The sequence below is a fragment of the Labeo rohita genome, chromosome 21, assembly GCF_022985175.1.
Source record: "Labeo rohita strain BAU-BD-2019 chromosome 21, IGBB_LRoh.1.0, whole genome shotgun sequence".
Lineage (NCBI taxonomy): Eukaryota > Metazoa > Chordata > Actinopteri > Cypriniformes > Cyprinidae > Labeo > Labeo rohita.
Genome location: NC_066889.1, coordinates 3,711,174 through 3,727,910, shown reverse-complemented (window position 1 = coordinate 3,727,910; position 16,737 = coordinate 3,711,174). Strand labels below are relative to the sequence as shown.

At 35.5% G+C, this 16,737-nt stretch overlaps 1 protein-coding gene across 1 annotated transcript; it reads left to right on the top strand.

Moving 5' to 3' along the window:
- Positions 1–335: 335 nt before the first annotated feature.
- On the top strand, positions 336–9,638 carry yipf5 (Yip1 domain family, member 5). Its single transcript, XM_051093780.1, has 6 exons — positions 336–448; positions 1,083–1,202; positions 1,618–1,793; positions 6,609–6,754; positions 6,893–7,074; positions 8,113–9,638. Exons 2-6 carry the CDS (start codon positions 1,093–1,095, stop codon positions 8,273–8,275), a joined length of 777 nt encoding a protein of 258 aa, XP_050949737.1. The 5' UTR covers positions 336–448; positions 1,083–1,092; the 3' UTR covers positions 8,276–9,638.
- The last annotated feature ends 7,099 nt before the right edge of the window (positions 9,639–16,737 follow it).

Here is a 16,737-nt window from a genome sequence, read left to right as displayed (position 1 = left end):
TTTTTTATTATTTAATTTTTTTATTATTTTGTATTAGTATTTAAAATATATTAAACACTATCAAACTCGTTCAAACTAACTTAAGTTAAAATAAAACAAACAAACAAATAAATAAATAAATAAATAAATAAAAGAACATACAATAACAGGATCATACAGTTTCTAGATTTACAAAATTAATTAGAGTAAATTAATTTTAGCAGAAATTACAGCAGAATTGCCCGAAATAGCTTATATGTTGTTGTGCTGGTGGTCAAAAAGGTTGTGAATGTAATAAATTCGCATTGCCATGCCTGTGTGTGTAAAGAGCGCATCCTCCCGTAGAGGACGCACGTCAGTTTTTTGCAGTGTAACCCAGTGACGTCATCGTCGCCATGACCCGGAAGTTCTGCTGCTATTTCTTGACACGTAGTTAGCGGTGTTGGCGGAGTCTTGGGCGATTAACGGTGTGAGTAAAACTCCAGAATCTACTTCACTAGATATTCATATTTTAGCTGTTTTGCATGTTTAAAGATGTGTGTAGGGCAGTGCTTGAATGGTGTTGACAGTGGTTGAATGCGTCGTTGCAGTGCTTTAGTTGAGCTGTGCTAACTGAACCTAAACAAAACAAACATTACTGCTAAAACCACTGTAAATATGTGTGATTTTTACAAATACGGCAAAGACGGAGTTAGTGCGGCAATGCTTTTAGCTAATATGCAAGCCTTAGCTGTAATATATAGTGTTCCTCTGACAAAAAAATACCGTGGTTAACATTTGGACTTTAGTTTCACTTTTAACGTATATAATGTTTCTTTGGAAATTTCCTGTGGTAATACCGTGGCTTTATTATGGCAGTATCATTGTACAATGATGTAATGCATGCTAGTACCATAGCAGGTCCTTCATCCTTAATTGTTACAACAACATTTGCATGTGTGATTTGAATAACATCTAAAACATAGTTGGCTTTAACTTAAGTAAGATCTCCAGCAGATCTCCCCCCAAATAACTATCTTAGCTTTGATATTGTTTTGTAAAAATTAGCTTTAATAATATTGGATGTCCACCGCTGACTGATTTTTCTGCTTAATGTCTTTCAGGCTGCTTGCAATGTCAGGGTTTGATAACTTCAACACAGACTTTTACCAGTCTAGTTACAGTGTAGATGATCAGAACCAAGGAGGATATGGCTACACCAACACAGATGACCCATACAACAAGTAGGCCTGCACCTTGCTCAAAGTTCTTATGTTACTGCTATGTAGCACTATTTAATAAGTCAATTTTATATGTATAGCGTTTTTCACAAACTTACATATCCATCTTTAAATATAAACCTGTGCAAAAATATATTTAACATTTTTTTGACCTTATAAACACTATATAAATTGCATAGCTGGGATTTGCTATACAGTATGTGTGCAGGTAAAGTTACTATCCAACTTTAATATATTTTTGTCTTATAATACAGTATTTCAGACAGTAATCAGCGTATCATAAAAATTTTATGTTATTAAAAAAGTGTTCTTATTTAATATATTCTAGCTTCTGTAGGCCCTATGGGCCCTATATTTTGAGTGTGAGAGTATGTCTGTCATCTAGTTGTGACTATGGATTTCTTGGTGCATCCAACAGACCATATGGACAGTATGATTACTCACAGCCGATGGGCTACTCAGCACCTCCGGGGATGATGCAACCCCAGCAACCTTACACGGGACAGATCTACCAGCCCACGCCAGCCTTTACACCAGCTTCCTCGCAGTCCATGTACAGTAGCAGCTTTGAGGATGAGCCCCCTTTGCTGGAGGGTAAGAGAAGAGACTATTCATTTTCTAAAAATGTGATTTCTAAATGCATTCAGTTGATTTTTATTTTGTACGATCCATCTAAGCATGCATGTTTCTTTTTTTGATGTCATAATTTTTCATCAACATGTTATAACTCAATACTTTTTGTTATTAATAATGCATACATGCAGAATCATTTTCAGTGTCCGTGATTCCCTTCTCATAGTCACACTGCTGTGATTCCCAGGGGTGAATTTATTCGTGTTTACAGAGAAATCAATAATGCATTGTCTGTTACGTCCCAAAGCCCAAACTTTGAGAATGACTCATTGCTTTTAAAAACTCAAAGTGCCGCTTGGGGCCGTGTTCAGTACAAACCACATCTGTGTCCTTGCATACTGAAGTTAAGTAGACCTTGTGAAACCTTACTTGCCCTAGTTCTTCAGAGCTGTGCTTAAAATGGACCAGCAGTCATCAGTCAGAGAGATGCAGAGAAAGCCACTTAACCGATTACTGCTCTTCGCTGTTGTCATCCAGTATCGAAAGTGCATTTATCATGCTGTTACTTCGATTCTGTGCTATTATTCCAATGTTTTGTCTTATTAGTGGTTCTCACTAGGGCAAGCATCACTATTACCACTGTTAACATTGCTCAGGGGGGGGAAAAAGAAGAAGCAGCCATTAAAATATTATGACAAGTAAGTCATGTGGTGCAACTAATGAGCATAAACATGTCTGGGGAAAAGCATATAACAAGAAATTATATCACCTATTTTATCTGAAAAGGGACTAGATTTGTTCCAAATAAATAGGTTACGATGTATGATTCACAAAAATGTAACAAATTGACAAATAAACAGAATGAGAGTCACAAGTATATGTTAGGTGTCTTTAAACAATTAATCAAATTTACAAATAAATCAACTGAGATTTGCAAGTGGCACACACAGCTCTGGGTGTCATTCATTTGTTTATTGCAGTACGCTTGTGCTTCTTGTCCACTTATCACTGGATCCAATTTGTGGATTTTGAAATTTTTATTGTCAAGATGTGCACATAAATGTAAATGTAGCGTCATGCAGTCTTGTTTTGTTTTAGGGCAGGAACGGGCATTTTGTGCCCATCTCGAAAACCTTTTTTTATGAACTTTGGTGCTATCAGAAGATATTTTTCCTTTGTATTTACATGAAAATCAGTAATTCAGCATAAACTAGGATTATACACGAATTATGTTGGGTTTTTTTTTCGTCATTTGTTCTTATTTGTCACAAAATTGACCATTTGCATATTAGTCAGCTACTTATTGAGGCTCTTCGTTCAATCTTTCAATAATGTGATGCTTTAATAATGTATCTGTTATGGGAACAATTCTATACCATCTTATATATAGTCGAATTGCGATTATTAATTATGATCACAATTTACATTGAGTGATGTTTTGAATAGCTTTATACTATTGTTTAAAGCAACTGCAAGTTACATTTTTATATATAGTTTTTTCTTTAAATATAAAAAAGTAAAAGTAAAAATTAAAACAATGAGGGGGAAAAAACCCTTAAGATAACCTGTAGGAGAAATACACACACTCTCTCTCACACACACACACACACACAGTCACACACATGTTAAGAAAGCAGAATAATATAAGTGGATTTATTATGATTATTATTATTTTGTAATTGTGCATTTTAACGATTACATGATTGTGGCATCTGTAATTGTAATCACGATTAGAAATTCAGTTAATTGTGCAGCCCTAGGTTGTAGTGAGAACATGGTAAAAATTTGTCAGTGCAATGGAGTTATCTGATTGACTTGAATAGATGTTGAGCTGAAACAAATTTGTAGATTTGTGTGCAAGTCTTGATGCTAAAAATGTTTCAAAAGCCCTATTTGGACGGTTATTTTTTCTCAGGGGGGCGTAGGTGATTTTCAACATTTACAGAGGGTAGTCTGTGATTTATTTGCCGTCGAATCCAGGATGTCCGTGTTTTTCTCTCACCACCCTCGTAAAAATTCCCGGCCGAATTACCTACTGTTTTTTTGACAAACACCAAGGTCATGTGGTAATTTAATTGCTGTCCGAATCCACATCTCTGAGTTTACGAGAAGAAATCGATTAAAAATTCAATGTTTAATACCTTTTTAACTACTGCTGAATACCATACTTCACTGTAATTTGCATGCATATTTATAACTGAAATGCTAGAAAGTGTTCAGAAGAAAAATACTTTATAACTGCTCCACCACAACGAGTGGGAGCAGAAAGAGAAGCAGGTAAACGCTTGAAATGGGTCTTTACTATGGCGACAGCAGGTATGCAATGCAATTGTAAAATGTGTATTATATACAGATATATACATAACTATATCACATATAAATATATAACGTTACAACTGTAACTCTGACCTGTCTATTTTTCTGTTTAAACAGGAGATTTAAATAATCAAATGATAAATAGATAAATAGATTACATATTAAATATGCTTGGAATAATAAAAATACATTTGACACAATAAGAATACATTTGTAAATAAAATTAATTTTATTTATAGCAGACAATCATGTGACTGGGCACATGACCAGCGCGTTCCTGTGTTTGTAGGATCACAGAACTCACTTATCCATTGTAAATAAATCACCATCTGAATCCATGAGTGATATGTAAATTTATTTTTACAGACGTCCATATGAGAAACAGTTACCGTCCAAATAGGGCCAAAGAGTGAATTTTAAAATGAGTGGTAATAAAAGCAGAAAAAACCATCCACAATTGTAAAGGAAGTGATCGTAAATGAATGCCAGACGGCATTGTGACAAAAACATTTGTTATAATGATGATGATGATGATGATGATGATGATGATGATGATAATAATAATAATAATAATAATAATAATAATAATAATAATAATAAAAATTATTTGTGAATTTTCTTTTATTTGTGAAATTAATTCATGTTTGTGAAATTCCTAACATATTTGTGAAAATCTTTGGATACTGACTACACTGCCTAAACAAACAGATCAGATCATTATTTGAACAATAACAATGTGGACAGTCAAATGTTTTTGGTTTTAATTGGTGCTAGTAAGTAAACACCTACAACACTTTAGTAACCATACAGCAATTGCGATTGAAAACTACTGTATGCGACTAAGAAAAAAATATTTAGGAGCACCTTGTGCAACTGAACCGATCAGCATATTTGTGTTTGCACTGAGAGGAGCTTCAAAGGTTTTTGCGTGTTTTTGCAACGTGGAGTAATGTATCAAAGACATATCTCATGAATCCTTTCATAAACAATGTGTAGAGAGAGTGTAAATGAGAGATTTATTGTGCATTGTAGAGAGATTCCTTGTTTATGATGGAACTTTGTTAGATGAGTGACAGCTTTTAATGCTTTTTAAGGAGTTTGTAGATGAGACTGATTTTAATACAACAAAGTTAATATTAAGTGACTTACATTGTCTGACTGTAACAATATTGCCTGATTCTGCTCTATTTCGTCGTCAAAAATAGTCTGAAACAAAGTCACAACGGAGCCGCTGTGCATCTCCATTCAAACACATCTGTGTTTCGTTTATGAATGAACGTGCGTTTTTAAACGAATCTAGTGAGTCAATGATTCAATTTCCCATTCATAAAGACACTCACTTGCTGTATTCCTGAATGAATCAGTCGTACGAACAAATCAAATCAAAGATTCAGTAATTAAATCAGTGACTTGCCGCCACCTACTGGCAGATTTAGTTTTATTTTTAGTGTTTTCAAAATCTTTTCAGTTATTTAAATCGTTTAATGTTTCAGTATTCAAAATTGTATATTTAAAACTTTAATCTCAAAATGAATTTATGAATTTGATTGCACTCATGCCATCACTGAGCCTCATTAAGCATATGAAGCCATTTTTCAAAATTCCCCTGTAAATTACTTTAAGGAGTCAAATATCACCAAATCACCTCGTAATGGAAAGGCTAATTTTTGATCAGATTTTTTGATTAGTGATTAGAAGGTGCTCCTAAAATTGTAATTGTGCTCCTAAATTGAAGTTAGGAGGACAAGTGCTCCTAAAAAGCAAAAAGTAAGCATGGAGCCCTGCTTATGATACTTTGATGTCCAGCAACGATCGGTCTGCACAGCGCTGCTTCAAGTCGAATACAACAAATTTAATATTCACGTGTATTTACATGCATTTGTCTGTAGATCCCACCTTCTCATGTGCCATGATTGGTTGATAATGTACAATGCCTGCATGGCATTGGTCAAATTACTTTTCAAACATTACTTTTAGCAAGTATGAGAGCCAAAAAACAAATGCAAAACCTGAACATTTTAGGCAATATATAAATCCTGGCCAGGACATGTCCGGAAAAAAAAAAAGAATGTATCTCTATTTAAATATTTCTCGCTACAAATCTGATAAAATGATGAAATCGTATGTCCACAAAAATGTAGGAAATATGAGACGGTGATCTAGCGCACATTAGGGCTGGGTATAGAGTTTGATACTTTCGCAGACCAGTCTAACACACTGGAAACACAGGAAACCATTGTAAGTGAACACGGGGCCACGCTTTGCTCTGAAATGCTCAATGTACCAAGCAAAATCTAACTTTTTGCGATTTGTTAATCACAGTAAGCCATAGTGCAATTTGAGTTTTATTTGCCATTGCAGCCCTGTTTATTAATTTTAATTTTATATGTTACATATGATTGATTGATTAGATTGTAGACTCATTAACTGGCTTCCCTTATGAACCCCCATTTGGGAAGTCCTGCATGGTGGTGAGTTGTGTAGGGCAAGAAAAAGTGAAAATGTATTTTCCATTTTCAGAGCTGGGGATCAACTTTGACCACATCTGGCAGAAAACTCTGACTGTGCTTCACCCGCTGAAGGCAGCAGATGGCAGTATAATGAATGAAACAGACCTGGCTGGTCCCATGGTGTTTTGTTTGGCCTTTGGGGCGACGCTACTCTTGGTAAGACACGTTTCTGTTTTGTCGCAGAAGACCAACCATTCATAAACTTTTTTTTTTTTTATTTCATTCATTTATATTCTAGCTGAATGATAAATCATAGAATATGAAGAAAAATGCAGTTTCTCTTCCTTATTTTAGACGGGTAAGATCCAGTTTGGTTACGTGTACGGTATCAGTGCCATCGGGTGCCTCGGCATGTACTGCCTGCTCAACCTCATGAGCATGACGGGGGTGTCGTTCGGCTGTGTGGCTAGTGTTCTTGGTTATTGCCTGCTACCCATGATCATCCTGTCCAGTTTCGGGGTCCTCTTTTCCTTACAGTAAGTCAGGCTTCACAACCTAACTTTTTACAACCTAAGATCATAAGTAATATATTTAATATTTAATTTACTGATTTTTTTTTGTGTGTGTGTTCAAGATCACAGTAATGTAAAATGTGCAGTTTTTTTTTTGTTTTCAATTAACATTGTATATTAGTGCTATCAAACCAATTAATCGCATCCAAAATAAAAGTTTGTTTACATATGTGTGTTTGCTTAAATGTATACCTTAAATATAACTTAAATATATACGTACATGTATGCATTTAAGAAATATATGTAAAATATACTTAAATTTATACATAATATAAATCATATATAAATATGAATACATATATACGTTTAAATAATTCTTAAATATATACATGTATAATATATACACGATTAATTGATTTGACAGCACTATTTTATATATAAAAATATGATACTATAAATAATTTATAATATATACAGCTACACTATTAGTCTACACAATTGAGACAAGTCTAATATTGGGACATTTTATTACAATAGAAAAGAACTGTTTAATATATTTTATATTTATAAATATTTAATGATGGCAAATCTGAATTTTCAACAGCCAATATGATAATATGCCAATTTGGTGCTCAATTATTAATGATCAATGTTAAATTTTTTGCTGCTTAATATTTTTTAGAAGCAATTAAGCACTCTTTTTTTCAGGACCATTTGATGTATAGAAATTTCAAAATAACTATCTATCTATCTGTCTATCTATCAATATATATATATATATGTATATGATATATGATATATGATAGTTTTTATTGTATTTTTGCTGAAATAAATTCAGCCTTGATGAGCATAAAAGATTGTTCAAAACATTCAGAATCTTAATTCCATACTTTTGACTGGTGCTGTGTCTTAATGCATAATGTGAAGTGTTAAACATATGTATTAATATTAATGATTAATCCTATTATTTATGATTATATATTGCAGTTCCATTATTTTAAAGCTTATTTGAACTAGTTTATAATAGACATTGTGAAATCAGTGTTTTCCTGTGTCTTTCAGGGGCATGTTGGGTATCATTTTAACAGCTGCCATCATTGGTTGGTGCAGTTTTTCGGCCTCAAAGATCTTCATTTCTGCTTTGGCCATGGATGGGCAGCAGCTGCTGGTGGCTTATCCCTGCGCCCTGCTGTATGGAGTCTTTGCCCTTATCTCTGTTTTCTGAACTCTCAAGCTCTTTTAATGGACAAAATGACCACCACAACGCAACACACACTTCTCAACCTTTAATTTAAGGACTGCTTTTGTAACACCCACCACACCACACACCCTCTCGCCGAGTGTTTCCAGTGTTCATCATGTTCTGAGAGAATGTGGCATTAATTTCTCCTGCAGTTTCTTTTTACCTGCCCACCTGCTCTGAGAAATGTTCTTGCTTACATAATGCAGGTTAAAACTCGGTTCTTGTTTTAATGCTTTAATGTGTTCATCTCTTTATATTGTTTTTTTTCCAAAATAGTCATCTTTAACAGAGCCACAAAATGAAGTGCGTTTATCGAAGAGAAGAATGTGTAATCAATGCAAAGGGCACACCTCTCCTCCTACACGACATCTTTAATGCTTCTGTGTTTCAGGCGAGCATCTCACTCCAGAACATTCTTTGCAAAGTACACTAGTAATTGTTCTTTCTTGGAACTGTTTTTCTGTACATTCCTGAATTGCTGTTGATTTGTTCAGTCTGTGTTCATTCATACACTTGGGTCAGTAAGAGTGCCTACATCTTCACACATTTTCACACTTTTTCCGTCATGTACTAGGCTAATTAAATAAAACGAAACAAAAATCACCCTTTTGTGCATCTTTTGCAAGCCAATTTAAGTGAATATTTTAGCCAAGATGAAAAATGCTTTCATTATTTTTGTCAATCTCATTTGGTTCCAAACTGTGTGCCTTGCTGTTACATCTAATTTAAAAAAAAAAAAAAAAAAAGCATGTAAAAGCTGTAAAAGTTATCTTTGTGGTGCATAGAAGAAAGCAAGACAAACAGATTTGGATTGACATGAGAATGAATAATTGATGACAATCTTCAAAGATTTTCTGAAATTTCCATCTTTAAGACTTGCAGACTCCTGCAATTTTGTGAGTTGATTTGTTTTCCAAATGCATTTCACCCACTAGCAGAATCTCATGTCTGCAGATCGGTCTTCTGTATAGTAAACCCTGGTGGCTGAATTTTATTTCCATTTCCTAATTATTATTTGCTTTCACACATTTGTCTTTTGAAATACATGGGGCAGAGCCAAGGTTAAGCTTCATTCTTAAAGCTCAACGAGTCACGTTTACCAAACAAATCTTTCTGACCTGTGGACTGTATGTATGTGCTTTTTGTTCATTTTAAGGAGCCATGACTGTCCTCTCAGATAGATGGGCATATTTATACAAGGTAACTTTGTTTTGTATATCCAGAAGAGTACAAATGTTTATATCAATTCTGTCTTGTGGAAAATCTGTGACCAACTGGTAGGGTGTTACACTTGTGCTGTTTCACAGGCCGTTTTAATTAAATAAAAATGCAACTTTTGTTTGAACATTGCTTTGTTGAAGTACTCTTGTACCCTTGTATATATTTAGGTGCATCTCAAAAAAAATTAGAATACTGTGAAAAAGTTCTTTTTTTTTTTTTTTTTTTTTTTTTTGTAATTTATTTCAAAAGTTTAAACTTTCATATATTTTAGATTAAGTGCATGCAAAGTAAAACATTTCAAACTTTTTTTCTTCTTTTTTTGTAATTTTGAGCTTACTGCTCATGAAAGTTAAAAATCCAGTATCTCAAAATATTAGAATATTTACGTTTGAGTTTTAATAAATGACCATCCCTATAGTATAAATTCTGAATATCTATTGTTCTTTGAATCCACAATAATGGAGAAGACTGCTGATATGACAGTGGTCCAGAAGACAATCATTGACACCCTCCACAAAGAGGTTAAGTCACAGAAGGTCATTACTGAAAGAGGTGGCTGCTTACAGAGTGCTGTATCAAAGCATAATAAATGCAAACTTGACTGGAAGAAAGAAACTGGGTAGAAAAAGGTGCGCAAGCAAAAGGGATGACCGCAAGCTTGAGAATACTGTCAAGAAAAGCCAATTCAAACATTCGGGAGAGCTTCACAAGGAGTGGAATGAAGCTGGAGTCAGAGCATCAAGAGTCACCACGCTCAGACGTCTTCAGGAAAAGGGCTACCAAGCCACTTCTAAAGCAGAAACAGTGTCGGAAGCATCATGCCTGGGCTAAGTAGGAAGAGAACTGGACTGTTGATCAGTGGTCCAAAGTCCTCTTTTCAGATAAAAGTAAGTGTTGCATTTCATGTTGAAATTACGATCCCAGAGTCTGGAAGAAGACTGGAAAGGCACAAAATCCAAGTTCCTTGAGATCCAGTGGGAAGTTTCCACAGTCTGTGATGATTTGGGGTACCATGTCATCTGCTGGTGTTGGTCCACTGTGTTTTATCAAGTCAATGCAGCCGTCTACCAGGTAATTTTGGAGCCCTTTATGCTTCCATCTGCTGACAAGCTTTATGAAGATGCTGATTTCCTTTACCAGCAGGACTTCAGCACCTGCCCACAGTGTCAAAACCACTTCCAAGTGGTTTGATGATCATGATATTACTTGATTTGCCAGCCAGCATGCCTGACCTGAACCCTATATGGAATCTATAGGATATTTTCAAGAGAAAGATAAGAAACAGTCAATCCAACAATATAGATGAGCTGAAGGCTCAGTAGTACCTCAGCAGTGCCACAGGCTGATCGCTTCCATGCCACACCTCACTGATGCTGTCATTTGTCAAGGAGCCCAGACCAAATATTGAGTGCATAAATGAACATACTTTAAAGAACTTTAAATTTTCTGTTTTGCAAATCCTTTTTCTGGTTGATTTTAGGACATATTCTAATATTTTGAGATATGTATTTTTGACTTTCATGAGCTGTAAGCTCTAATCATCAAAATTTGAATAAAATAAATAAATGTTTTACTTTGCATGTAGTGAATGTATGAAAGTTTTAGTTTTAAAAATAAGTAATTACTATTTTTTTGGATGCGCCTGTATGTGTATATGCATATGTGTGTGTATATTCTGAAGTACAATATAAAAAATGGCAGTGGCTATTTGCACTAAGAGTAAATACCAACAGAGGCTATTTACACTAAGTGCAAATAGCATATTTTCTTAGCGATAGAGGCTATTTACACTATTTTAAATTAACAGAAATTAATAAATACATTTTCTGCTATTTATACTACTTATTGCAAATAGTGGCAATTATCAGCACCGCATTTTGTAGTACATTATGAAACAGTATACAATAATAATGCATTAAGTGCAAATTATAATTTTATTTCAAATTATTAAACGGATGCTGCCTTATTGGGACAGTAAAGTCCTCCGGACCCTAATCCTACCCAATACTGTATATTCAACTTTTTGAATATTTCCTTAATTTTTATTGAAAATAAATGCATTTCTGACATGATATGAAAAAGTTTGGCAAAAGGCAGATTCAAACCCGGATCGATCGTGTCAAAAAGGCTATGGCGTGCCCTGTATCATCTACACCACCGGTCCTGATCGTCTTGTAGTGTTGACTATAGCCCGTTGGTGGGTGGAGTTTGTGTAAATAGCCTCTGCCAACAAGATGGGCTATTTGCATTTACTGCAAATAGACACTCCAATAAAAACTTAAATGAGATATTTAAAAAACAATATGCATATATATGAATGCATGGGTCAATATTCACTTTATCCACTGATGTTTGGTCTTTATATTTTTAGCACAATGTGTAGGATAATCTGGAATTGGTGATAAAAATTAGAGAACACTTATAGATACCTCCAAGTTATTGGTGTTAACCTGGTACCTGGTGCTAATTTCCTTAATTATATGACAAGCCCCTATTAAATTCATTAATTCATTAAATTATTCAAGTCCCCCAAAAAGGCTGGTCGTCCACGTAAGGCAAATGCACCAGGAGAAAGGATAAAGCAGAGACAGAATAAGGAATCAATTCAACACTGCAGCTGGAATTGCTTGCCAGTTCAGTGCAGAACAGGATCTGTTATGGCATGTTTAAGCGAAGTCGTAATGAAAGCACACTCTGCAGTGACCAAGCCTCTCATCAGCAGAAAGAATCAAAAAGCTCATCTTTGCTGAGGAACATGTGTGGAGACAGAAGAACTGCTCCAGAGTTCACTTTAGTGATGCGAGCAGCTTTAATTTATTCGGGGCTGATGGGAAACATTTTATTTGGCGTCAAACTGGAGAAAGACTGAAGCCCAAGTGTGTTAAAGGGCACCTATTATGCAAAATTCACATTTACATGTTGTTTGAACATACAGGTGCATCTCAAAAAAAATTAGAATATCATGAAAAAGTTCTTTTTTTTTTTTGTAACTTATTTCAAAAACTGAAATGTTCACATATTCTAGATTCATAACATGTAAAGTGAAACATTTCAAAAGTTTTTTTTTTCATTTTGATGATTAGAGCTTACAGCTCATGAAAGTCAAAAATCCAGTATCTCAAAATATTAGAATATTTCCTAAGATCAAAAAAAAAAAAAAAAAAACAGATTTGCAAAACAGAAAAGTTCAAGTTCTTTAAAGTATGTTCATTTATGCATTCAATACTTGGTCTGCAGCACAAATTACAGCAAATTACTTGCTCCTAGCACAAATTACAGCATCAGTGAGGTGTGGCATAGAAGCGATCAGCCTGTGGCACTGCTGAGGCACTATTGAACCTTCAGCTCATCTGAATATTGTTGGATCAACTATCTCATCTTTCTCTTGAAAATATCCCATAGATTCTCAATGGGGTTCAAGTCAGGCTTGTTGGCTGGCCAATCAAGCGCAGTAATATCATGGTCAGCAAACCACTTGGAAGTGGTTTTGACACTGTGGGCAGGTGCCTAAGTCCTGCTGGAAAAGGAAATCAGCATCTCCATTAAGCTTGTCAGCAGATGGAAGCATAAAGTGCTCCAAAATCTCCTGGTGGATGGCTGCATTGACTTTGGACTTGATAAAACACAGTGGACCAACACCAGCAGATGCCACAACACCCCAAATCATCACTGACTCCAGAAACTCCACACTGGACTTCAAGCAGCTTGGATTCTGTGCCTCTCCAGTCTTCCTCCAGACTCTGGGACCATGATTTCAACATGAAATGCAAAATTTACTTTTATCTGAAAAGAAGACTTTGGACCACTCAGCAACAGTCCAGTTCATTTTCTCCTTAGCCCAGGTAAGATGCTTCTGACGTTGTTTCTGTTTCAGAAGTGGCTTGGTAGCCCTTTTCCTGAAGACGTCTGAGCATGGTGACTCTTGATGCGCTAACTTCAGCTTCATTCTACTCCTTGTGAAGCTCTCCCAAGTGTTTGAATCAGCTTTTGCTTGTCAGTTTTCTCAAGCTTGCGGTCATCTCTATTGCATGTGCACCTTTTCCCACCTTCACCCAATTTCTTCCTTCCAGTCAACTTTGCATTTAATATGCTTTAATACAGCACTCTGTAAACAGCCACCTCTTTCAGTAATGACCTTCTGAGACTTACCCTCTTTGTGGAGGGTGTCAATGATTGTCTTTTTGAGATACTGGATTTTTGACTTTCATTAGCTGTAAGCTCTAATCATCAAAATTAAAACAAACAAAAAAAAAAACTTTTGAAATGTTTCACTTTACATGTAATGGATCTAGAATATAGGAAAATTTCAGTTTTTGAAATAAGTTACAAACAAAAAATGAACTTTTTCACTATATTCAAATTTTCTGAGATGCACCTATAAATGTGTGTTGGCAGTGTGTGTACACAACCACCCTATAATGATACAAAAAAAAAAAAAATTCTGCCCGCAATACAAGTATTGTAGTATCGGTACTGTATATTACTTTGCTGTCGCTTAATACACTGATCTAATATAAACATGCGACTTCTTTCCCAGCTGTCTAACTTTGTAGACATATCTGTGTTTTTGCAACTTATGTGTGTTTAAACTTAACATAAACTTGTGTGTGAAAGATAACTTAGTTTAGTACTCACATACGTGCATCTGTTTCTGCTTCCACTCAAAATATACATTTTCTAAATGGTATAATAAATGATCTGTGGGGTATTTTGAGCTGAATCTTCACAGACACATTCTGGGGACTAGACCTGAGATTTAAAATACATCTTGTAAAAATAGGTGTCCTTTAAGAAGTCAGTGATAAGTGGAGGAGGATGTTTCATGGTTTAGGGGATGTTTTCTGCAGCAGGATTGGGTCTCTTTTACAGCTACAAGGTGAGTGCAAATGTTTATCAGAACCTCCTTCAGCAACATGCAGTTCCTTCCCTGCAAGCATCTCCCAATCAGCCTGCAATTTTCATGCAAGACAATGCCCCTGTTAAATGGGTAAAATGGGTACACTGAAATAATGAAATGGCCGCCCCAGAGTCAGGGACTCTGAAAAGTTACCAAACTGTGAAAGAGAGTAGAAGAAGAGTACACCAAGATCACACCAGCACAGTGTGAGAAACTAATGATGTGCTGAAGCTACACATGTGCTCCATTCATTCAAAGCAAGAGCCTCTACACTTCCTACTAATTTCTGATAGCTGTAACCCTCCAAAATTTTAGTTGTAATCTTCTTTTGTGTTACAGCGGATCTCTGTGTTCTCCATAAAATAAAGGTTATTGTTGAAATGCTTTGGATATTTTGTCAAACATAATAGTAGTAGTGGTATACCTACAGCTAATATTCCTTCAAATTTTAAACAATGAAGATATTTCAAAAAAATCAAGTATTTATAGATTGTTCACTAATTTTAAACTCCAATGTGTGTGTACAATTTAAATAGATTACATTAAAATGCAGTACTGTTTATAAGAGTCATGTTTTGAAGAAAAAAAAAGTTTAAAAATCAAACGTATGAGTAAAGGCTTTGGTCTGTGATCATTAGATTTCATTCAGCATTACTAAACATTAAAGCACACATCACTGACGTTACCGCACCATGGTCTGTACTTCAAAAACAACACAGCCATAAACGATCTTGTCAGATGAACCATTTCCTTCATACTTAGTCCTTTGAAGATAGCAGCAGTCCACCGTCATATGACACATGGGTTATGTCCAAATACCAGAATTTCTCAGCATCTGGTTTTGGTCTAAAAGAACATATTGTCACTTCAGTTCCTCAAGGCGAGACTCATTGATTTCAGAGGTGATCTGACGTGAGAGATGACTGCTGAAACAACGCAGAAAGAAACTGTGGTGGCTTCAAAAATATTAACTGCAGAGGCTGCATTTTCGATAGATAGATAGATGGATAGATAGCACCCTAGATGAGTCAGCAGTGCATGTTCACATCTGTTCTTACTCCACACAGTTGGAAGGAAATTCCAACTGATGTCACACAGACGTCTTCCTGCCAATGGAATGAGGAGCCATTTCCTCTTGAAAAATCAACTCAGTTCATCTGTAAAACAGCAGATGGCAGTGTTAAGCCGTTAATCAGTATTTTGGCACAACTTCACTGGCTCAAATTGATTCTGTCGCCAGCAGAGGTTGCATAAGGTAAGCCCAGCTTTAAAAACAAAACAAAACAAAACAAAAAACATCTATACCACAAGTTTCTAAGGGCACATACTGCAATGGCATTACCAGTGTTTTCAGTTTTGTTTGTTTGTTTTGTCCAAAGCCATTTACAGTACACTAATATATCTTTTTTTCTGAGAGCACAACAGTGATAAACAACCCTTCAGTCAGCAGCCCAGATTTTTAGACCGCCCCCATTATGCGTATATTAACCTCTGTGAATAACCACATTAAGTGATATGCAGAAAAACTTCACAGCCCGAGCACTTAGTCATTCAGTATTGACGTCAGTAGAAATTATGTAGTTTCTTAATCAAGATATGTGTAAAATGATATCACTATCTGTGCAGCATTCATTTGCACGTATTTATCATAATTTCTTTATTTATACAAGACTTAATCATTTGAAGGACAGACTCGTGTTGTATTCTTATGGGGTTTTTTACCTTTTCAATATCAGCACAAATCCTAACCCTGGTGAAAAAACCAGCATATGCTGGTTAGGTATGTTTTGATGCTGGTTTATGCTGGTCCTTTGCTGGTTCATGCTGGTCATGTTCCTGGTCAAGGACCAGCATAAACCAGCAAAGGACCAGCATAAACCAGCTAAGGACCAGCACAGACCAGCTTAAACCAGCATCAAAACATACCTAACCAGCATCCCAGCATCAAAACATAGCTGTTTTTTTCACCAGGGAAGCTGAGCTAAGTTAGGTAGTTTATTTTTCAAAATAAAGTATTTAAATATATAATAATAGCTAGAAACATGAGGGAGGTGGGGGGATGTGAATTCTGAATGGAAAAGCGTTTTAATGTGTTTGTGGGTAATTTTGTATTACGTTCCGAGTGTTATTGTGTTTCTGCAAAAAAAGACACCATATTTCGTTCTCCAGTTGGTGGCGTCGCTGATTTGGGTTTTCCAGATTTAGGACCTTGAACTTTGATGCCTCAGAGAGACTGGATTATTATAATACTGTGGATTTAACAGTCATCCATGTTTACATCACTGTAGGCTACTTCTCGTGGCCGACTGGCATGCTAGATTGTTTG

Coding starts and splice junctions, on each gene's coding strand:
- yipf5 (XM_051093780.1), top strand. CDS start 1,093: ATGTCAGGGTTTGATAACTTCAACACAGACTTTTACCAGTCTAGTTAC. Junction 6,755..6,892: donor TTGGGGCGACGCTACTCTTG/GTAAGACACGTT, acceptor TCCTTATTTTAG/ACGGGTAAGATCCAGTTTGG. Junction 7,075..8,112: donor GGGGTCCTCTTTTCCTTACA/GTAAGTCAGGCT, acceptor TGTGTCTTTCAG/GGGCATGTTGGGTATCATTT.